Raw genomic sequence first — 25,190 nt, 5'->3', positions numbered from 1 at the left:
ATTTGTAGTTTTATGAAGCACCAGAGCTCTCTGACAGGGAAAGCTAAATACAGTATCTCACAACTACAAATCCCAAAATTCCATCGCACTAAGCCATAGCAGTTAAAATGGTGACAAACTCTTTTATTTCTGCAGTGTGACACCAGCCTCAAACAATCTGCAAGGATTTCAGTCTTTCTCTTTTTTGTGCTGAGTATTTTTTTTACATGCATTGTAGACAAGAATGGGCTGGGTGAGTTTGCTCCAGACAAATGGAAAGGCTTCCACTGTGTTTTAGCTGCACTCACCTATTAGCAGCCAATTGCAACCTAGCAACACAATGCATGATGGAAAGAATATTTCAAAGCATTCAAAATGGCATAAAAGTGGCTCTTCTGGCACTTTGGATGCGCTGACAAGGAGAATCCAAGTCAAGCAAGAAACTAAGCAATTCTGGACTTATTCTGCATGAAAAGTGCCTGTTTGTTTGTGCAGGAAATTTGTTTTCTATATAAAAACATTTTCTCTACACACTAAAGAGCATTTTTTGTGCACAGAATAAGAACTCAAACTGCAAAGAGTGTTTGAAAACTCCAACAACTATCCCCACAGTCCTGTGGAAGATGACAAAATTATTCTTTCTTGTATACACAGTTCACAAAGACCCATCACAGATGCAAAACACAGCAGAGAAAGTCATGAGAAAGTTCAGCTTGGTTCTCCTCGGTTAACTTTAGATAGATCTATAGATTTGCATTAGATGGGTTTCCTTTCCATGCCATCCCAATGAACAGGATTAAGAGATACTGACCTGTTTCAGTAGACATCCCTGTTTGATCACTACGCCCCTGAACTCCTCCTTGAAGACCATGTCATCGTCACTGGAATTTCCTTCACAGAAGAATCCACTGTCTGCCTATTCAAAAGACATTGAAGAGCTTGTATTGCTGAACACCTCCTGAGCTCAGCCTGCTATTGTACACCGGCAAATAAAACCAGAATCTCAAGGTTCAAAAACATAAATTTTGGTAGAGCAGCAAAAGGCAACTAACAGCCCATGGAAAAAATATTCTCCTGCACTTTAGGCTTATTTTGCATTTAAGACACTTTTTTGACAAAACATTCACTTTTCTGGGCTGCTTCCAAGTGCATGCATGCCAAGGTCAGAGGAAATGGGATGGATATGAGGAAGGGGAAGACCTGTCAAAGCCATGGTAGCTGCTCATAGTGAAGAGAAGACAGTGAGGTAGAGGGCAGAAGCAGGGCAACAAAATGTGGCAAATAATGGGAAGGGCGGTGGAATCTCAGGATAGATTTTTCCATATCCCATAGTATCTATACTATCCCATAGTATTTACTTACATAGCATTTGCTTGTGTACTAGGTTTTTTAGCTAATGCTTGCAGAGCAATGAGAAATACAATTTTAGGGGCAAACCAATTGTGTACATGTTTTCTAAATATGTGTTTGATGGTTTGGCAGAAGAGAGGGGTTGCAAAGGATCCAAATGTTACACTAATGTAGAAGATGAAAGTAAAATCAACAGAGTATTTTTTCTCCATACTCTGAGGTTTAACCCACCCCTTGCCCATCTCTGAAATCCAAAGTGATGAGAGGACTACTCCATTTTGTGATAGAACTTGTCCCATGGCCCCACTTTTTAGCCAAACCAGGAAATGTGTGGTTAGCTAACGTATACAGCTGGTTTGGACCTTGAAAAGAAAGCATGCATTCCAAACTGATGCACCAAGATGTGACAGCTGGTTTTACTGGCTTCATTACTGAGAAGCCTATGTAAGGGCTTGGGCTCATATGTGGTCAAATGTCCAGGGCAAAAACACACAGAGAATAAGCATAAGGCATTTATAGATCAACATAAATATTTTCCTATCAAATGACAGCTAATTGGGACAATCTCTCTACTAGTGACTCATAGTTTCTAACTTTCCCAGACACTGTCTTGCCAGGAGAAGCCATGGAATACTTTACAATCAAACAAAGGCAGGAAAGTGCATCTGCATGGCATATAAATAGACCAGATTACTTGATTAACTACATAATCCTGTGCGTGTCTACTCAGATTGAAATGAATATTCCCTTTTTCAATGGACCTTACTCCTTAGAAACTGTATATAGATTTACAATTTGAAGAGCAGATTAATTTAGAGATGTTACTAAAGCCTAATCTGCAAAGCAGAAATCATGCAGCCTGAAACTATTTTAACTGCCCTGGCTCAATGCTATGGAATCCTGAGATTTGTAGTTTTGTGAGACATTTAGTCTTCTTTGTCAGAGAGCTCTGACAGACTACAAATTCTAAGATTCCATAATACTGAGCCATGGTAGTTAAAGCAGTCAAACTGCATTCAGTCTGCAGAGCGGATGCAACCTAAGGGGCTCTCCAGACTGCCCCCAAAGGGCAGGCTGGAGGCACCTAGTTTTCCTCCAGAGGGACGCCACAGCAGCCAAACCATGCGGTGTCCCTCCATGTTCTTCTTGGCGTGTGCAGATGATGTCATCAGTGTGCCACTGGTGCACTGTGATACATCCATGATGCAAGTGTGGCGCACTGAGGTGCGGACGCAGTGCCACGCTTGCGTCATGGACGTATGCCCTGTATGGATAGGAGGTGAGTATGATGGCAGTGGCAGCACATTCTAGGGCTCCGGAGCATGCAGTTGCCGCTCATTCCTGAACCCTAGAATCGGTGCAGGCACACCACTTCTCGGCTGACTGTCTCAGGCCTAAGTCATCCTAGATCAGCTAAGAATTAAACTGGTGAGTTTAAATGGATCAAGCTGTAGCAGATCAAAATCAAAGTACATCCCTAATGGAGGGGAAGATTCTTACTGGATGAATATTCCCTTTGAGATATCAGAAAGGATTTTAACTGTTAATTCAAAGCAAATACAGTTCATAAGGCCAGCATCATCATGCCAATTTTGAATGCAATTTCGAGCTTCCACTTCCAAGAAAATTTCCCTGAAACAGGCTACTCTTCAGTTGTGGCCTCAAATGGCCAGTATGTAGGGTAATTCATCTTCATTAAGCAATAACAAGCAAGCACTCTGAGGCACATGTTTGTGGAAACTACACATATATGGTACTTGGAAAGATACAGATATATATCCAGTGTTCTACCATATACACAGAGGTGAATAGCAGAAGAAACATACATAACAATACATTTCATCAGACCTTAATCCTGCACTGTGCCATAAAATCTTATTTCCAGATTTTATGGTGACTCTGTAAAGCAAGGGTGGACAAGGGCAGACCACAAGCTGATGAGGGAAAGTTCAGCTCCTAAAACCACCCATAATCTCTGAAATCATCTCCATTTACATTTTTCTTGTGCTGATTTGTGGATGATTTTTTATTAATGTTTTGCCTGAAACTGGGGGGAAATGGCTTAAATGGGTTGCAAATGCAATGGTTTATGCCTCCAGCTGCAAAAACAGTGAAATTGGCAGCCAGAAGGGAAGGCATAAATGTGATAGTGTGGCCCACTGGAGGAATGGGGTGGAGGAAATGGGTTCCTGGTCCTTGCAGCCTCCATAGTTGCCCACCTCTGCTGCAGAGACACCTTATGCTTCAACACTTACAAAGTAATAATAAGCATCCTCGTGGTCAAGGAAAGGAGTTTCCGACAGGCCTTCAGATGCACTTTTGGATATATCCCCAGCAGCCTGAAAATAACCTTCATTCAAGAGGGCAGATGCCACCATGACACCCTCTTGGCGATTTTGGATGGTATTACTGGACAGAAGCCAGTCAATTACACAACTGCCTAGCAGCAAAGAGATAAAGCAAGGAGTATCAGCAAAAAGCAGTAGATCTCTCAGGATCAATTAGACATCCTCACAATAGTTTTATTTCTTTATTTTGTTTTCATAGAATCATAGAATCATAGAATCGTAGAGTTGGAAGAGACCACAAAGGCCATCCAGTCCAAGCCCCTGCCATGCAGGAAATCTCAATCAAAGCATCCTTGTTATTTATATCCTGCCTTTTCCCTATAACTGGGACTCATGACAATCTACAAATTAAAACAAATATAGTTGAAACATACAAAAGATTAGCATTAAACCTGAATTAAACTATCAATGACATTAAAAACATTTAAGACATCAAATTTAAAAGCAGTTCTTTTTTAAAAAGGGGGGGCAATATCTTTGAGAGTTTCACAGGTGTTAAATAAGCACTCTCCTTTGCAGCTGTCGATCGTGATTTATGTATAAATTCTTGCCCAGGTCTCCTCTGATATATCCATATTTAACTGCCATGTTATTGTGGCAGAATTATTTTTACCATAAGAATATTTCACCATCCTGTTGGAGAGGCTATAACGTTCAAGGTTCTTACACACATATGTGGCTTGAATGTCCTAGGATCAATGCTTTTTGGAATACAATGCTTATGCAAATATCTGACATTATAAAACAACCAGTGAAGTTTTGTCCAGCCTTATTATTGTTATCAATCTTCAGCAAAGCCAAACACCAGAGACTCATCATATTCCTAACCTCTGCAGCTAGAACTGAAATTGTGAGATGCTGGAAGATGGGGAAATGAAAACTGGTCTGGAACACATGGTTGTCAGAAAATCTTTCCTATTTCTTCAAGAACAGATCCGGACAAAAAAAAAGACACACACATTCGTTGAGGATCAATAACAATATATCTCATTTTGCTCCACCTTTGGGCCAAGCTTGTTTTTGGAAGGACATCTTGTACACTGACCACCCAAGTGTGGCAAAATGTGCTTCAAAAACAAAAGGTAAAAACCAAATGCCTGGCTTTAAAAATAATAATGTATTAGCCTGTTGATAGAAAAAACACCCGGCAGGGGGACAACTAGGCCCCTTGTAGAAGAGATTGCCACAACTTGAGAGCAGTTACTGTGAAGTCTCTTCCCAGGTCTTTTGTTTTAGGCCAAGTTAGGAATCCCACAGCATAGGTTTTGAAACCAGAATCATGCATCTCATCTTATTCCTTTATGGCATGCCAAACATAAAGATGAGGTTTCATTTCTTTGGTCACTTTGGTCATCATTCAGTGATGATCCCATCTATAGACACAACTTTTTGGGTTTCTACAATTTCCAAGCCTCCATAATTTTGAGTATTTTGTAATGATAATTGAAAGTTCCCTCCATTTTTCTCTCTCATACATCAGGACAGATGTGTATAAATCCCACAAAGCATCTGACTGGATCCTTGAAAGATAATCCCATTACTTTTCTCTGTTATCCAGTTGATTATTTTGAAAAGAAACAGCTCAGAGTTCTTTACCTGTAAAGCAGTGATTGAAAATTTTCTTGTCTTTTTCCAGTGTCATTTCTCGTATTCCTTTGTCAGGGTCTTTCATTGAAACATACAAGGTACTGTGAAGGGGTAGAAATGATGAATAGTTGTAAAAGAATATTAAATTAGGAAATAATTATAAATCTCCTTGGACCTCATTCCTACAAACTTTAACAAATTATTTAAAGATCTAGTTTCCTTCTGCAAATGCATCAAAGGGATTCTGTCATCTTCTATGCTTAATGAATATAGCAAAACTGACATTATGCAAAGTGCATAATCCCTGCAATAGTTTTCTTCCAACAATAGAATTTCTTCACCGTTATGTAACTCAATAACCATACTTGCAAATTATGACCGTCTAGGAAGAGAATTTCAAAGCCTTGGAAGAGGCACCAAGAAGACAGACTACTATGTTCCCAGCAGATGCATTTGGGAAGAAGGTGGGATAGAGAGAAGGGCCTCCCAAGAAGATTTCGAAACACAGGCAAGTTCATATGGGAGAATATGGTCCTTCAGGTAGCCTGGACCCAAAGAAACCAAAGCTAAACAGCTACATATGAAATCCAAATACAGACAATATTGCTCCAACAATTTCCCCCCTTTTTGAACCACTTTTGGGCATGGGGGATTTGAAACAGAAAAAGTGTGGGCTTTTAAGCTTCTCTTTACATATGGTTTCAGTATTCATTTTGAACATACAGAAAGAGCTTAGAGGTGATTTAGAAGAGAGAAGTTGGGGCGGAATTAAGTACTATTCCAGGAGATGGATATTTGAAGTGATCTAGTGGTGTTCTAGAATAGTACACCCAATCTATAATTCTGATGCTATTTTTGTGGATGTCTTTGTGGTTGCTTCTCTTCATTAAATGCAACCACAAAGACATCAGAGTTACAGGTTGTGTGTAATTGCCACCTAAGTGTAGAATGCCACTCCTTCCCTGTTCACTTATGAACCCAACAGCCCAATTCTCTGTTCCTGGAATTAACTACAATCAAGTTTTAGCAAACCTCAGATTGATTGTAGTGGGAAGCTTGATAGACTTCCTGGTTGATTTCCTGGAAAATCGTTGGCCGGCCAAAATGCACTTAATGGCCTTCTTGATGTCTTTCACCCACATATCTCTCTCCTCAAGATGAGAGGCTTGGAAGAAGTGATCCTGCTGTTTGGCGGTTGTGAGTTTGAAGACAAACTGTAATAGAAATGGATTTCTTTAATGGTTAGCATTTATTTCTTGTGTGACTAGGGATATTGTTCATAGTATAGGCCATGACAACAAGTAATTAGCAGTGAAAAGCTGTACATGTATACTCAGACTTAAGTCAAATTGTGTTCAACAGTGCCTATGTGTATGTGCCTTCTAGTTGCCATTGACCTCTGGCAGCCCCATGAATTTCATAGGATTTTCCTAGGCCAGGAATATTCAGAGATGGTTTTGCCAGTTCCCTTCTCTGAAATATAGCCTACAGCACTATTCCTGGGTAGATGGGTAGAGGATTGCCGTCTAAGTAACAAAATAATAGTGCCTGAAACAAGCATCCAAACCAGCAACATTAGGCCTGACTGTCTAGTTATATGAAGGAGAGAACATTTTACATCACAACAGATTATTTCAGTGCTGAATGTGTGATATTGGAATAAACAGAAAACACTAAATTTTGTTCATTATTAATGTAAAAAAGTGGGTTTATGGTAGAAGCTTTAATTTCCTTAGCATGGGGAATTAACACAATCCACTCACTACTGAAGAAAACTATGATCCTTAAATTGAATGTAAGAGGTCTATTCCAGTGGAGCAACCTTGAACAGACTTGGTGACTGAGGCCGAATCTGCACTGCAGAAATAATCCAATCTGACACCACTTTAATTGTCATACTAGTTTGGACTACAGCTCACTGGATCCCCAGCCATCATGCGGGGGGGGGGGGGAGGGGGAGGATTTGGTGTGCTGTCATCAAAAGATAACATTTTTATACTGTGCTTTTAGAAAAATAATGTATATGTGTATTTTTCATTATCGGGGGGGGGGGGGAATACTATCTTAAAGCAGGAGTGACCAACTGTGTGGCTTCAGGTCCCCCTCCCAGGCCTCATGTGGGCCAACTCCAAGGAGCCAAAATGTCTCTTTTCAGTGTCCCCTTCAAAAAGTTGACTGTAAATGACATGTTCCTATCACCATTTTGAGAGGAACTCCAACAAAAACAGTAGTATTTATTGGAGGATGTGTGTCACCCATTTTTGAACATTCAAGTACTTTCTGTGTGGAGATTGTACAAAAATTACCCCAAATCAAACAAATGTTATATATATATATATATATATATATATATATATATATAGAGAGAGAGAGAGAGAGAGAGAGAGAGAGAGTTGGAAGAGACCACAACAGTCATCCAGTCCAACCTCATTCTGTCATGCAGGAACTCTCAATCAAAGCATACCTGACAGATGGCCATCCAACCTTTGTTTAAAGACATCCAAGGAAAGAGATTCCACTACACTCCAAGGGAGTGTGTTCCACTGTCAAACAGCCCTTTGCTGTCAGGAAGTTCCTCCTAATGTTGAGGTGGAATCTCTTTTCCTGGAGCTTGTATCTGTTGTTCTGGGTCCTGTTCTCTGGAGCAGCAGAAAACAAGCTTGCTCCCTCCTCAATGTGACACCTCTTCAAATATTTAAACAGGGCTATCATATCACCTCTTAACCTTTTCTTCGCCAGGCTAAACATCCCCAGTTCTCTCAGTCATTCTTCATAGGTCATGGTTTCCAGACCCTTCACCATTTTAGTCTCCCTCCTTTGGACACGCTCCAGTTTTTCAATGTCCTTTTTGAATTGTGGTGCCCAGAACTGGACACAGTATTCCAGGTGGGGCCTGACGAGAGCAGAATACAGTGGCACTACAGTGGCAACAATATATATATTGGTGAGTTGGGAGGCCTTGGAAAACCAGTGGGGTACTTTGGGGACACAAAGTAGGATCCAAGGGCCACATATAGTCCATGGCAGCACTTTCCCCACTCTTGCCTTACAGGTAGCATTGTTACTTAAAGTGCTTTCCTTGCAGTCTATTGGAAGCAACAGTCACAGAATTGCTATATCTTCTCTTTGGCTTTCCCTCCACCCAGTCTTCTAGAGAGGCTTGTGGGTAGTTCAGAATGACCAACAAAGGAATAAAGCCCAAGAATGTGCCACCTCTGATTGCTTCAGACCCTGATCAAGACTTTGGCACATCCCTACCTGCAAAGCTCAGTGTTTGATGATGGCAGTAACATTACTCTAATGAAACACTTTCTGTTGGAACAGGAGGTGTTGTTCAGAATTGATGTGAGCTGATTGTCACCTGATATTAGTATTAGTAGTGTTATATATCCTGACTTTTTCAAAACAGCTTACAACAAAATTATAAAAATACACATAGTTAAAAATACACCAAGGACAGCTTCGTAACTGGACTATTTTGCTGGGCACTTCCTCTGAAATTTTTGCAAGTTTGTTTCTATGTATGTTTCATGTTGGTTTCAAATAATATCTCAACTCATTTTGTTCCTCAATATAATGCCTACTGTATTGCTTATCTATAATAATAATAATAATAATAATAATAATAATAATAATAATAATAATAATAATAATAATTTATTTCTATCCCGCCTCTCCAATAAGATTGAGGCGGCTTACAGCAATAATAAAATTCATACAATATAAAAATAAATCCTACTATCCCCTCCTTCCTTAAACAAACTACATAATCATTCCACCATAACAAAAATAAAATACAATTTAGATCATTAAAACAATCATTAAAACAATTAGAGACAGAAAAACAGGACCTCTTGGGGTAATCAGTAGGATGGTCCATATCAGCGGGATGACCGAGTGAATTTTTCAGGGAAGGCCTGTTGAAAGAGATCCATCTTGATGGTCTTTTTAAAGCCATCAAGATTGGTAATATGTTGGATCTCTTCCGACAGGCCATTCCATAATTTGGGAGCGGCAGATGAAAAGGGCCTCTGGGTAACCACAGTCAACCTAGTCTCTGTTGGCTGTAGTAAATTATTCCCAGAGGACCTAAGTGTGGGTTATATGGAAGAAGGCAATCCACCAAGTAGGCTGGATCCAGGCCATGAAGGGCTTTAAAAGTCATCACCAACACCTTGTACTGTAACTGGAAACTAATGGGCAGCCAGTGAAGAGATTTTAGAACTGGTGTTATATCTGGCTGCCATGTTTTGAACTAATTGAAGTTTCCATACTAGACAAAAGGGTAGCCCCATGTAGAGTGCATTACAGAAGTCAAGTCATGAGGTTACCAGCACATGTACCACTGCTTCCAGGTCCCCTGGCTCGAGGATGCAGCTTTTATAAGCTACATTACCTGTGTTTGTTTTGTAGTGTCTAGTCAGTAGAGGTAAGGTGTTGTTTTTTTTCCTTCTGAGCTGTATAACCGAAGCAGTATGTTTCTCAGTATCACCTACTATTGTGTTTCTGTCCTGTGTGTGGAATTCCCCTGGGCAACCCAGCAACCAAGCTAGGAATAGAAGATTTGGCCAGAGAACTCTCTAGCTTGTTCTAGCATAGCTTTTCTCACTTTCTTGCCTTGGTCTGCCTATTTCCTTCAACGTTCTATAGAAGACATGCATACTCACCATCCTTTTACCAAAATCTTGGCAAGGGCTTGTCAAGGTGCTTCCTTTTAGAGGAACCATTCCTTTAGGGCTACTGTCAGTCTTCTTCTTAAAGAATTCAATGGCATCTTCTGACAGCACAAACCACATAGGTTTCCAGGTGTTAAACATGCTTCCCTGTATTCAAAACAATTGGGATAATATCAGTCCACACATCCTGTGATAGAATAAAAGGAAGCAGCTTTAAATGAAATGGTATCTAAATAAATATTTATGCATAGCATGCCAAGTGATAACCTTTCACTCCCAAAGGACTCCCAAAGAGGCTTGAAAACAGATTCTGAAAAATGATACAGGGCAAAACCCAACGTCTCTTAAGCAAACTTTTCTACTCATAAAAGACAGTTTCTCCAGTGTCAGCACTCCAACGGAAAGATCTGCACTGGTCGCTGGTTGTTTTATGATGTTGATTTTAACCTATAAAGTAAAACATGGCTTAGGACCTGGGTCTCTAGTTATTAAGTTGTGGAGGAGGGGTTCCTTCTAAAAATACAATCACTTGCATAGGCTCACTTCGGAGATAAATGCAAGAAGGTTTCTTCTCAAAGCTATAGTCAGTTCCGACTTGGAACTTCAAAGTCTCTCTGCTCTTAAAGAAATGTCATTTTAACTTGGTCTTTTAAAATGTTTTAGTAGTCCTGCTATGCTATAATATGTTGATTGGACATTTATTGTGGAAGTTGATGCCTCCATGTAGTTGTTTTTATTGTTAGCTGTCTGCTACACAGACAGACAGATATATGTAGTCTTGGTGTTTTATACAGAAAGAGGGGGTTTAAGAATCCTACAAACAAATAAATGCATAGGCTACAATTCTATACCAATTTACTTGCAAGACAGATATATGTAATCTTGGTGTTTTATACAGAAAGAGAGGATTTAAGAATCCTACAAGTAAATAAATGTATAGGCTGCAATTTTATACCAATTTACTTGCGAGTAATGTCCCATTGAACTCAATAGAACTTAGTACTGACTGTGAATTACATTGAAGCAGAAAACTGAAATAATAAAAGAAAATTCAAAAATAGAAATTTACAGGATTTTTAACATCCATAGCTTTCAGGAATGGACTATTGTATCATATAGATTATACTGTGCATTCCATTTTAACAGGTGCTGGTGGAAAAGATAAAAATCCTGTACTCTTCAGAATGTGTTGTCTATCCTAAAATTAAAAGAGAAACTTCAACCATTCAGTATTTTAACATCTTGAACAATACATAATGTTTGCAATAAATTGTTGTTGTTGTTCACTGCCATCAGGCCGACTTTGGCTTATGGCGACCCTATGAATTGGAGACCTCCAAATCCCCCTATCCCCAACTGTCCTGCTCAGGTCTTGCAGAATCGGGGTTGTGTCTTCATTGATTGAGTGTCCATCTGGAATGTGGTCTTCCTCTTTCCGTACTGCCTTCTACTTTAGTAAGCATTATTGTTTTTTCTAGTCAATCATGTCTTCTCATGATTTGGCCTAAGTATGCAAGTCTCAGTTTAGTCATCTTGGCTTCTAGGGAGAGTTCGGGTTTAATTTGCTCTATGATCCATTTATTTGTCCTTTTACTGGTCCATGGTACCTGTAGAACTCTTATCCAGCACCACATTTCAAATGAGTAGATATTCTTCCTATTAGCTTTATTCACTGTCCAGCTTTCACAACCCTACATAGAAACTGGAAATACAATGGCATGGAGAAGCCTAACTTTACAATTTAATTATATATCTTTAAGCTTAAGGATCTTGTCTAGTTACATCATAATTTCCCTTCCTAGTACTATCTGCATCTACACTGCACAGTTAATACAGTTTGACATCACTTTAACTGCTAAAGTTCAGACCTATGGAATTCTGAAATTTGTGATTTGCTGTTGTACCAGAGGTCTCTGATAGAGAAGGCCACATATCTCACAAAACTATACATCCCAGAATTCCATAGCATTGAGCCATGGTAGTTAAAACAATGTTAAATTGCTTTAATTATTCAGTGCAGATGCAGCCTTAGGGGTTTTTGTTTTGTTTTGTTTTGTTTCTTGACTGCAATCTCCATTTTGATTAACGACTTGGCCAAGGTATGGACGATCTTGAAGTGTTTCAATGTCTTCATCATCTACTTTAAAGTTACACAAATAATCTTTGCTCATTATTTTTGCTTTCCTAATGTTCAGCTGTAAACCTGCCATTGCACTTTCTTCCTTGACTTTCTTCTGTAATTGTTCAATGCAGTAAATATGTATTAATAATTCGTTCAGTGGTCTGAAGAACAGCAGAAGAAAAAAGAGGAGGGAGGTGAGGGAAGGGTGTTAATATGGTGTTGTACTGGAACAGAGTTTGTGGTCTCCTTCAATTTCACAGTTCTGTATGCTCTGTGCAGCAATTGGCTTGGCTGCATAAATTCTCACACCATCTAGCACTTGAGTTTTCTCAGAGAAATGAGAGCTTTCTCATGGGCATATTAAGGAAACATGCACACTCAGCACCATAGCTTTACAGTAGTGGTTTCGAACCAGCATATATTCTGCTTTTAAGACAGAAGTTGGTTATTATGTGTTATCAGGTTAATTTAGCATATACACACTTGTGGCCTATTTTTATAGATCCAATAGCAGGGGTGAAAAATGTATGGATCACCAGATCTTGTTGGACTGTAATGCCCAGAAATCCTAGTCAGTACAGCCAGTAGTGGGGTGTTACAGACCAGATGAATTCTAGCTGGTATAAAATGTTTAAATGTTTAAATTGCATATAACTTGTTCATACCTATAAATGGTAAAATATAGAGCCTAAGATTCATGATAGTGTCTGCCTATATTCTGTCCTGTAATAAAAGAAGGGAAATGTTTGTTCACATTTCAAACTTGGGAAGAATGTCTGATGTTCCTTTAAAGAAAGCAAACAAAAGCTGCAAAGATTAATCTCAGGTTACCCTGCGACTTAGTATATTAGAGATACTTGACAATAGGTAGTAGGGGATTCTAAAAGTGGAGTGTGCACTAGACTCTAGTGTGCTGAACAAAAAGATAAAAAGTAAACCCCTGATTGATTAACTGATACACTGAATAGGTGTCAGGGGAGAAGAAAAGAGCTAAGGCAGAGCCATGTAATTACTGTATATACTCAACTATGAATCAACCTCATGTATAAGTCAAGGGCAGGTTTGGGGACCAAAATTATGGGTTTTGATATTACCCATGAATAAATTGAGGGTAAATCTTAGGGGCATGTAACCATGGATCTAAAGGATGAAACAAAGGAAAGCAGTGCCAAAGAATTTACAAAATTCCTGCAGGCATAACTGTTTGCGCTCATCCTAAAGGCTGGATGGTTGGGTCAATTTTTTGACTAAAATGTCTAGACTTATACATAGTATATACAGTAGGCGGCTATTTGACATGTCTCCACCATGAGAAGAGAAGGCAATGATGCAGCCTTCTTGAGAAAAGTTCCTGATAAGCCCTGATATGCCAATTCTGATAAAGCTAGGAGATATATGCTTACATATGATTAATACTGCTAAGAATTACTTAAGATTAACCACTGAATGTCTGTGTTACACAGAAGCTTGTTAGAGCTGTAAAATTCCTCAAATAGGTAAGATCAGCATGGATAATTGGTTAAGTCTAAAATTGCTAAGAATTAAGTACAATAAAAGGACAAGATTGTAACTATGTGAAAGCCTTTAGGAACTGTCCATATAATGACTTGTTAGACACTAAGGAAAACTATGGCGGGTTACAGACCGCCACTTTGCGGCGGTCTGCCGCCGCCGCCCCCGCTTGTTCGTGGGGGCCGCAGCAGCCACACACGCGGCTCCTCACGGACGAAAAAGAACTCCAAAATAGAGCTTCTTAAGCGGCTCCTCTATGAGGTCGCGAGGCGCCAGGGGCAGACTCGCGAGTCATAGAGCCGCGACACGTGCGACGCACAGCGTCAATATGGCAGCCGCCATGTGGAACGGCCGCCGCCATATTGTACGTACAGAATACGTACTAGGGTTAGGGGGTGCGGAAGCACCGCCCCTTCCTAACCCTAGTACGTATTCATTACGTACTAAATGGCAGTGTGTAACCCACCTATGTGATGAGGGAGAACCAGATTATGATGATACAAGGCTAATGTTACACATTAACTGTTTAGACAGCTTATGTTTTTATGTGTATTTCTTAATATCAAGCCTGTTAAACACACAAATAGAGAGAGAAAGTGCATATGAACATCCTGATGAATATAATGTGATGGCTATATGGCTTAATATAAGATACCTTCTATGCAACATAATGTCATAATGCCTTGTGTATAATGTTATGGAATATAACTAAGCTGAAGTATGTGTGTGTGTGTGTGTGTGTGTGTGTGTGTGTGTGTGTGTGTATATATATATACTGTATATCTTTGATTCTCCCTAAAAGGAATTTATGTGTATGTATTTATCGATGAATACTTACAATAAATAGCCCAAAAGAATACTAAAAGAGTCTGTTCCTTCCCATGTAAATAACCTGGAACTCCAAGACTTGAGAAGATTTGAGTGTTGATCTGACCTGTCTGGTTTAACCATTATCACAGGTTGGGTGATCAGAAATTGATAAAGGTGACCCCAGACAGAACCCAGAATTATCTGACAAGTGGCAAGGACAAGATATTGGGGTGGTAAGCCATGCCTGTTTCAGATGGCTGATGTGAGTTGTAATCCAACACGATCTGGAAAGCCACCCTTGCTCACCTCTGGCATACAATGTGGAGGTGGCCAATTTCATCATACCACATCATAAAGCAGTTAAAACAAATAGAACTCAGTAAAAAAAAAAACTCAGTTCATTGACTTCAAAACTGCATTTTGTAAATAATAGTTTTAATTTAGGATTATAGTTTTAAATTATATTATAGGCCCAGTTCAGAGACCCTTGTAAATAGTAAACGTTATTTGCTTATCTCAAATGACTTCCAAGGGTTGGAATTTAGAAGAAGGGAAGGGAAGGGAAAGGAATAACAGAAGAGCCCAGGAGAAACAGTGATAAGAATAAATCACTACATTTGAAAGAGAACTACTCTTTTACATTATTGGAGGATTTACTGATTAATCGAAACACTTAAAACGAAGGGAAAGGCAGAAGTTAGAGATATGTCTATGTTCTCTCCATGTCATGTCCAAGATCAGTTTTCAATACTAGGATGGAGTTCTGAAAAATGATCTTTCTTTCTTTCTTTCTTTCTTTCTTTCTTTCTTTCTTTCTCATATTTTTATTCACTAAGGAATGCTTTCAGAAAACTGCTTCTAAGTGTTTATGCAGTGCCCACCCCGGGTTGACCACAAGTGTGTTTAGATATGATTAAGAAGCAGAACCTACAGGGAAATAATATTATTTCCCCACAAGGTTAGGCAGTAGCCCACACACTCCTCATCTTATAAACTCAGGGCTCAGTTATATTAAAATGTGCAGCAAGCAGCTGAGAATGGCTTTCTTTTTTACTTTCACATAAGTGGGTAAATATAATACGCTTAATTTTCTTAAATTGGCTCTCCCCACACCAAATAAATAAACCATTCTCCCAATGGGAGATTTTTAAAAGAACAAAATGTCATAGGCATCAGTGAAGTCATTTCGCACACAAACACACACAGAGAGAGAGAGAAAGAGAGAGAGAGAGAGCCTTGTGCAAGAAATATAGGGGGAAATCCTGCTGGTTTAACCCTCCCTCATCTGCAAATGCTAGGCACAACGCACACCACCACCTGTGTGCTGGAGTTCTGAGGGGGGAAACCCTAATCTCAGCCGCATGCTACACATCTAAAGTAATGCATATTTTGATGAAGTGCCTGAGAAAGAAAACCGCAAGGTACTCCCCCACTGTGTGGATTATGATGCATATCCTGTATGAATAAATGGCTAGCTCATTCACACCTTCCCTTTCAGTAAACTAGGTATCCTTGAACATGCATAAATGCAGTAGTCTATAAATTAATTTAATCTATATTAAAATACCAGTGGCTTGAAGACATACTGTTTCTCACATCCTGAGGTTGGTGTCATACAGCGCAGGGGGAGCAACTGTCCCTTGTGGTGGAGATTGGCCATGTGATGGGGGCAGCTTGCCAGCCAGCTGCTTCCTGATAATGGAACAGACCCCCATTGATCAGACTTTCATAGTTATTATGTAGTTCCTAAACAAGGGCTATGCAAGGATCATAAATATGAAACTGTCACAAGTGTGTAACTCTAGGTTATGCAATTATAACTGCACAACAGGAGTCAGGCCAATATACAAAATTAAACATAAAATTGGCTTAGATTGACTTTAATTGACTATCCAATTGACATTTAGTCCTTTTGCCATTGACCAGAGTGCATTTACTGGTTTGTCATCACATTTCCTCAGGAAACTGCAATGTGAGGGAAGACCACGAGTTGCATTATGACTGCATAATGGGAGGGAAGGATGCTTTGTCTGGATTAGTCTGGTATGGGTATGTCTCAACAAATATGACTGGTCCATAAGAAACATGATTAGCCACAGGTTCTGGCCAGGAGATTTGAAACTGGTCAGCCAAATAGCCCACAGCTGCCTTCTAACAAACCAGAGAAGTGCCACCATCTACTCCTGACCTGACCAAACTCCAAGAGTGCTCCCCAATGGTTCTTTTTCATCCTAGAGAGAAGTGGTTACTGAGATGCTTCAGGTTCTGTTCTGGGGCTGGTGTTATACAAGATCTTTATAACTAACTTGAATGATGGAATAGAGGACACACTTATCCAACTTGCAGATGACCCCAAATTAGAAGGGGTTACTAATACCCAGGGAACAGGATGACGCTTCAAAATGACTTTGACACGTTGAAGAACTGAGCCAAAACTAAGAAAAAGAATTTCAACAGGGAGAAATATAAGGTACATTTTTCCAGGCATGAAAAATGAAATGTGCAAACATAGGATGAGTGACACCTGGCTTGAAAGCAGTATGTGTCAAAGGGATTTTAGTAGACCATAAGCGAAACCTGAGACAACAGTGTAATATTCACGGTCAAAAAGCCAATGCAAGGCAGTTCACCCCACTCAGCCACCCCCACACCAGGTGACACCAAACCTAGTGATGCCATTGGGTAGTAGAAATAGAGGAAGACCACATGCGAGATGGATGGATTCAATCAGGGAGGTCACAGGAATGAATTTGTAGGAATTAAGCAGAGCAGTGGATGACCGGGGGGACACTGGAGGTGTCTCATCCACAAGGTGACCATGAGTTGGAGTCAACTTGAGGGCAATTAGCATCATCAACAAAATAGCTACTGAGAGCCTTGGGGCCATGGCAAACACACACTTTGAACCCAGCCCAAAAATGAACGGAAAAGATCTGATCCTTTTTGGGCCAGGAAAGAGGTGGCTTTCCCAGCCCTGCCACAGCCCAAAGCCGGCTTCAAGATGCTCCAGTGGCATGCAGCATGTAAACCATCCTGCTGCAGTGTCTTGAAGTTGCCGATGTCTGGCCAGCCAGCCAGCTGACTTGCAGATGGCTTCAGTGAAGCTTGGGAGCATGCGGCATATAAACATTGCTCTCCCAAGCAGCCCAGATAGCAGCTTTAAAGGACCGGGTGTTCTGGCCCAAAGTCAGCGGTCACTGCCACATTCTCTAGAATTGAATTTAATTGTATTAACTATGCTCTGTGTAAAGAAGTATAGGGCCAACCTACATGGGCCAACCAAAATGCCACAAAAGTGTGGAAGGTTTGAAGTTCTGCAGAACAAAGGATAGTTCAGATGGCACACTATCAATACCAAGATGGGGCATTTAAGAGATAGTGGGGGTGGGGTGAAGCTCAATGGGAGGAGAAAGGAAAAGCCCCAGAAATTTTTAAAATTAAAATTTCAAATTTCAAAATTTTAATTTTTTAAAACAAAATTAAAATTTAGTTTTTTTAAAAAAATTAAAAATTTTCTTTAAAAACACATTTCAACCAAATCTTCACTATGTATATGTAAATACATTTAGGTTGTGCACACGATATTGTAATTTGAAGGTATAATTATAATTTTGCTAGTTGTTTATGTCACTACTATTAACATTACCTTTAGTTCTATATGGGATTTACAATTTATGAGTAACGTTAGTGCAAAAAAGCATTACTAAGGATTCTGTATGGTGTGAAATGGGAGGAGGTCAGTGGGGGAGTGACACCAGGAGTTACTCCACTGGGTGACACACCAACCCTAGTGATGCCACTGGAATGGAGCTACAGCAGGTAAAGTGGTGCCAAACTGCATTATCTCTACATTGTAGATGCTTTGGACTAGCACAGCTGCTTTTGTTTTAGTTTGGTTTTTTTCTAATTTGCTCTGGGAATTTCCAGGTAGTTGAAACCGAATAGATTTCACTGAATTCTCACTTGAGGCTGAAGCAAAGTCTTTAACTTGGTCAAAAAGCAAAGCCAAGATGGCAGACGTTCTTTGAATTTTCTTGCCACACAATTGATGCTTTTTCAAAGGGGGAGGTAGAGTGGGAGGAATGAATATAAAGTGGCTGCCATGCAACTTCCCTAAAAAGCTACTTCTCCTTTCTTTTCTGTCTGTTATACCGCATGCCTAGAAATAATGGTTTCCCCAGATGTTGGGCATAGAAATATTACCACATATATTCTGCTGGTTAAGTCAAACCCACAGGTAGCACGAGACATCTGGCAAAGCTTTTCGACAACTACGCTCAAAACCTAGCCTGTCGCTCATGCCTTATCTGCAGTGTTATGCCCAGTTACTTGAGAATAAGTACCACTGCACTGAAACAGACTAACTTCAGCAGACATAACTAGGATTGCACAATTATTCCCTTCAGGGTTGACTTATTATAATTCAGTCTTTGTGGGGCAACCCTTGAAGACAGTCCATAAGATACCACTGGTTTGCAATAACACAGTTTTTTCTGAGGCTGGAAATGTGGACCACACACAACTTATTTTGTGCCAGTCCCATTGACTTTCAGAGTTGTTTTTTTCCCACTTCAAGATGTTGACTTTGTGTTTAAGACCCCAAACAGCCTGAGACCAAGTCCCCTTGGGTATTGCCTATTTCTATATGAAGTTGCCCAAGATCTGTGCTCCATCACCAAGGCTCTTCTTATCATTCCTTTTTTAACTTGAAGTGCAGCTAGCTGGTGCAAGGAAGAGGACTTCTTCCATTATGCCAGCTAAACAGATCCCAAAGGTAGTTTATCACACGGGAGGAATTATACTTCCAATTTCCCTTCTCTGACAAGCTCCTCTGTCTTGCCCACTTTTAAAGGTTATTTATTCCTATGAGTTTATTTTCGCCGAGCCTTTGATAGGCTTTAAGTCTACTGTTGTCTGAGATAGAGCTTTTATTACAGTATTTATCATTCTGTTTGGCTACTGTTTCCTGTATCATTGGGTTTATTTTGTGAGAGTTTGTTTATTGTTTATTTATTGTTTATTTTTTTGTTGTCATCATTTTCTTTTTGTAATTTAAATTTGTACTGCAAGCTGCCAAGAATTTCATTTTATTGTGCAAAGGTTGGTAATTACCCAACAAACAAATGCACCAACAAACAAAACTTTAGAGGGAAAAAAGGATATGACTTTCACATACTTTGCTCTCATTTACTAATCTTAAAATTTCCACCCAGAATTGCTTCTGCTTTGGAAGTGTCTTAGCAGTATTTCAGAACCCTGTTTTAGTTCCTCCCATGCACAGTGCAGTTGCTCTTGTTCTGTGAGCATTTCCTGTGCTCCCTTTTAGATCTAGGCTACTCATCAAACATTCCATTTATCTTGTGTTGTAGATATGGAATATTATTTTTATATATTGTTTTTAATTGTCCCATCTCTCACTAAAGGGTTTCATTTTAATTTCACTGTTCATTGCATTGAGTGAATGCGATTCAGAGTTCTGTACACACAGTGGTTCCTACGTTCTCCTCTTGAGAATGAAAACCATATGGTCTCCTTAGTGAAGATAACTGAGAACGCATGGACACATTTGGCTATATGTCTACATGGACGCAACTTCATTGCAGCTACAAGCTTTTGATCATTTGTATTCCTAGTGGGAAAGTGCATGTGATGGAGACTTGTACAGAATCCTGGTGCTCAACCCAAAACCCTGTCAAGAAATTTGGGAGCAACAGAGCTGCATTCATCCCATCAGTTGCTGAAAAATTCTTCTCATTCTGTTGTTGTTGCCTTCAAGTCGTTTCTGACTTATGGCGACCCTAAGGAAAATCTATAATGGGGTTTTCTTGGAAACTTTCATCAGAGGGGGTTTCTTGTTGCCATACTGTGAGGCTGAGAGAGTGTGACTTGCCCAGGGTCACCCAGTGGGTTTCCATGGCTAAATCAGGATTCAAACCCTCTTCACCACACTGGCTGTACTTAATAACTATCAGGATTAGAGTATATCAGAGTCTAAACACATAGGATATCAACAGCAAGATGATGGTAATGATATGACCAGCAATTATATATGTCTTTGAAATGAAAGGAAGGAAGTTAAATGTTATAAAGATTGTGTGGGATGGGGAGAGTTAAAACGTCTCTCTATAACTACTGTCTCTATTACACACATCCATAAAACAATTCCAACCTGTACTAATGGGAACCCCCCCCCCCAGCACAGCTACTAGTGTTTTTGGGGGGGTTCCCATTAGTACAGGTTGGAGCTGTTTTATTTCTTTGAATAATAATTGCCATGTAAGGAAGGGGTGATTTTCTAGATACTGTGGCTGAGAAGTGAAGCAACCTTTATAATAACCTCCCACTCATCCCCATTGTGCCTGCTATTTAATTTGGAAAAAACATATGGTTTGATTGCCAATGTCACATGTAGTTAGGCTCTCAGTTTATTCCACATGAAGAAACGCACATAATCTAATGCTTAATCACCATAGAAGTATATTTCCTAGGAATATCCATTTACATCCAATTTAAACCAGACTTCGTTGTTCCTTTTTACTTATTTTTTATTGAGAAGCAATAGGCTCCTCACAAAATCCTACTTTCACACTGCCTCATGTCTGCCATCCAAGGACCATCCTTGTTGAATGGAGAGAGGCTCATCACTGGAAGGCTGGCTTCCAGGTGAGGCACTGATCAGTCATGAACTCAAGAACAGCATGAAGTACTTGCAGTATCCATTGGTAGGGGGACTACCCACATCAGTGAAATTATGGATCTCTGAGGTATTTAAGGTCAGTTAGGAGCATCACTAGAGGGGTTTGAGCCACACCAGGTGACATCCTAAAGGGGGGGGTGACACCACTGTTCCTCAAACATCTGTCCTTTGACAGAAATGAGTTGTGGTGTTTGGCTGCATCCCTTGAAAATAGTAAGGAGATGTTGTGAGTAGGGTGCGACTCAGTGGAAAGAGAAAGAAGAGGTCCCAGGTGTGTGTGTATAAATTATTTTAACATTTTCTTTAAAAACATCACACCTTACCATATCTTCACTTTAACCACATGAAATAATGTACATGTAAATTCATTTGGGCTTTGCATATCATACTGCAGTTTAAATGTACAACTTTAACTTGGCTAGTTGATGTCAAAACCATTGCCATTACATTCAGTGATAGACAGGAATTATGATTTATGAGTCACATTAGTACAAAACAATTTACTAAGGATTCTGTATGGTGTGGTATGGGAGGAGTTGCATGGGGAGATGACATCATGAGTTATACATCAGGTGACACCAACCTTAGTGATGCCACTGCAGTCAGTTAACAAAGAGTAAAACAGTATTAATTGCTCCTACTTACTGTATATACTCATGTGTAAGTCTAGAAATTTTAGCCAAAAATATTAGCATTTGGAAAGGAGACTGCCAGGAAACACCAGGTGCTGTAGGTTATATTCAGAAGGCAGCAATGGCACACCACCTCTAGGTATTTCTTGCCAAACTAAACATGGAATGCATGAGGCATACACTACTCCGACAACATCTATGCTATAAAAAAACTTAATGGGAATAACATTAGCGTAGTTGTGTTTGACTGATGCAGCTTTGAACCACTGGGAGCTGCCAGAGAATATATATCACTCCAGGTTCTAAACATTCTAAAGCTCTGCCATGTAAATAAATGCCATATAAATGCACCTTCCCACGACATGAAGGTTATGGTTCTCTCTGCTTCACAGGTTCAACCAAGGATAGCAAGTTCAACATTTCAGTTTGCTGTAAAATATATTTTCTGCCAATTGAAAATTGTGCATGCTTACCTTCTTTACTAGGTATCCTTCTCTTATGAGCCTCGGTTCTCGCTCGGGTTCTTGGTTCATTATTCTGCCTTTCTTTCTGGCCCAACCCAGTTCAGACACAACTGACACTTCAGGCTGTGGCGAGCTGAATTTATACAGTTGTCACTTTCACAAGTTCCTCTGATTGTCAATCACATGAAAGCACACTCATTTCCCCTTTCCGGAAGAAGGAAATGCAGAACTAAATGTAAATGTTAAGTGCTTTTTGATCTTAAAAGAAACTCCATAATATTAGTAATATTATCAACCCTGAGTCATCTGAGTCAGCAAAAGAATAAATAAACACTTGGTTAAATGTTTGAATTTCTTCCAGGGTTCAGGAAGAAAAGAGATTCTCTTGTTAATGAATAAATAATGTATAGGAACATATATTTCAAGAAAAAGCATAGGTAGTCATGAAAGGCATAAGGGGGGAAAGTCCAAACTTTGTGTACATACATTAGTGCAAACTTTCAAAATCTCCACATCTCTGCATCATTCTCAGGACACTATATAATACAGTTATGAAAAATATAACATTATTCTTCCCCCTCCTTCCTTCTCCTCCCTCTCTCATTTTCTTTATAACATCTTGCCTAATGAAGAACTCTGGGGATCTTGAAAGCTTACACACTTGTTTACACCCTTATGGTTGCATAATGAAGTATCACACTAACATGGATGTTCCCATGTATTTATTTACTTAAGAGTAGTTATACCCTACTCTTAGAGTCTTTATACTCCACTTCTCAGCCAACATGGCTTATCTTATTCTCATTTTCTCAACCCTATATAACTTACCTTTGTTATTTAGAAAATCTGTATGCCTCCTTTTTACAACATTTTGCAATACAATGTTTGAAATATAATAAAAGCAACAGAACACTGAGAGCCAGTGGCGTAGTGGTTTGAATGTTGGACTGTGACTCTGGAGACCAGGGTTCAATTCCTGTTCAGCCATGGAAATCCACTGGGTGACCTTGGGCAAGTCACACCCTCTCAGCTTCACAAGAAGATGTCAAATCTCCTCTGAATAAATCTTGTCAAGAAATCCCCATGATACCCCATGGCCTTAGGCTTGACATAAGTTAGAAATGATGTAATGTCGCACAATACACACAACAGCAACAAGCATATGTAACTGGGACAGACAGCAGTGCTCCTCTGAATGTTTTTGACTACAGTTCCCATCATCCCTAATCAGCACTACCAATAGGATTGTAGGTTTGCTGACCCAAAACTTCCAAAGGGCCAGAGTTTCCACTACAGGAAACGCAGCATAACAATGAAACTCAATACACTAGAAGAAAATAACATAACAGTAGAGTAGAGATTTTGCTCTTTGTGGGTTTTTATAAAAATCACAGTATAATGATGTGCATGAAGCACTTTGAATCCTCTGGTGACAGCACTATAAAAATAGTAGGTGGTGGTGTTATCTTTTTTTAGACATATCAGAGAACCACGGAATGAACAAGACTTGGCTACAGAATGAAAATACATTATCTGCTGTTTTTGAAAGGCTGTATGGGTGTTCCCACACCTCAGTAGTACAACAACGTAAAACTCTGGCCATTGTCATAACATATTATGGCCTGGTTCCATCCAACTTCATAACCATAATGCTTTTGCTAGAAGAAGGGGAGGGAAGCAATTTCGCACTTCAAATTGTCCACTGTAAAGCTGTCTTGGGGGCCAAAGAAGCCCCTGGAGCAGCCTGAGATGTGTCTATGTGCGTCCCTCACTCACACACAGTCTCCACTATCAGCCTTCACTGGATCTCAGTTCTTTCTGGAAAAAGATGTCCTTCACTTCAAGGGTCATACCAGGATCAATCCTATGTAAGGTTTCAAAAAAAGAGAGCAGTCTCAATGAGGGATGGGCTGTCACAGGGACAATTAGTGATGTAAAGAATATTCTCCAAAATTCAAAAATTAGTAGAAATATGTCTAATTTGAAAATTTTGAAAGCATTTTAGAAAGAAGAAATTCTGATCACTTCTCGATCAATGAGTAAGAATTTTGATTTTCAATCATTTCCAAATGAAGAGACGAGACTTTCAGCTGACAATTTGATGGCCAGAATTTGGGTATTTTGCGTAAGAAAAGCTGCCATTCATCCTGGGTTTTACCAGAGGCTATTTCCTTTGTTAGGGTGATTCCCCGCCATCTTTGCTCACTCACAGCTTTGCTTTGAAAAACAAGAGAGAACAAAAGGGGAGGCCTTCTGCCCTTTATGCCATGCTCCGCCATTCAAATTCTAACAGAAGAGAAGAAGGCTGAAATCCTAGCATTGGAACTTGGGATTCCAATGGTCATCTCATCCAACCCCATTTTTGGATACACCACACTCTCGTATTCATGGATATTTTGAACTCTCCTTGCCATGTATATATATATATATATATATATAATACAATGCAAAATAAAAGTAGGTTTACCTTAGCATCACCTTGAGAAAGCTGGAGAGAGAGGTTTGTCATGCCCTACCGCTGAGGCTGAGAGAATGTGCACTCTCCTTGCCTATTATTATTATTATTATTATTATTATTATTATTATTATTATTATTATTATTATTATTGCATGACCTTAGCATCACCATGGGAGAGGTGCAGAGAGAGAGTTGGTCATGCCTTGCCTCTGAGGCTGAGAGAGTGTGACCCTCACAAAAGAGAAGAAGGGGCAGGGTGAGGTACAACGGCAGGAATTCTATCATGATGGATAAAACTGAGCATTCGAAGGAATTCCAAGGGGTCATCCAACCACCAACCTTCTTCTACCATGAAGGAATACCTAGGAGTTGGAGTTGAACCTGAGAGCATGTCAATTGCCCAAGGTCAGCCAGTGAATTTCTATGGTGAACTTCAAATGCTAGGTTTTTTGGAGCATCAGCATGGAGAGATCTCTTGTAGCACCTTTTAAGAGGGAAGAAGGAACGGTAATGCATTAATATGAGGAGTCAAACAAGGGCCACCTTTAACTATTC

General features: G+C 39.7%; 1 protein-coding gene across 1 annotated transcript in view; it reads right to left on the bottom strand.

Annotated features, from left to right (window-relative positions):
* The window catches only part of PLEK (pleckstrin), a 29,718-nt gene extending 7,408 nt beyond the window's left edge, over window positions 1-22,310 (bottom strand). Inside the window, exons 1-6 of the mRNA XM_042470072.1 lie at window positions 22,187-22,310; window positions 9,932-10,087; window positions 6,297-6,478; window positions 5,274-5,365; window positions 3,585-3,769; window positions 791-895 (exon numbers count right to left, since the gene is read on the bottom strand). Coding sequence (XP_042326006.1) covers window positions 791-895; window positions 3,585-3,769; window positions 5,274-5,365; window positions 6,297-6,478; window positions 9,932-10,087; window positions 22,187-22,246 — 780 coding nt within the window. The 5' untranslated portion in view covers window positions 22,247-22,310. The remainder of the gene's footprint in view (window positions 1-790; window positions 896-3,584; window positions 3,770-5,273; window positions 5,366-6,296; window positions 6,479-9,931; window positions 10,088-22,186) is intronic.
* Between the last annotated feature and the right edge of the window lie 2,880 nt (window positions 22,311-25,190).

Source organism: Sceloporus undulatus, chromosome 1, assembly GCF_019175285.1.
Source record: "Sceloporus undulatus isolate JIND9_A2432 ecotype Alabama chromosome 1, SceUnd_v1.1, whole genome shotgun sequence".
NCBI lineage: Eukaryota > Metazoa > Chordata > Lepidosauria > Squamata > Phrynosomatidae > Sceloporus > Sceloporus undulatus.
This window is presented reverse-complemented; position numbering and strand designations above follow the sequence as displayed.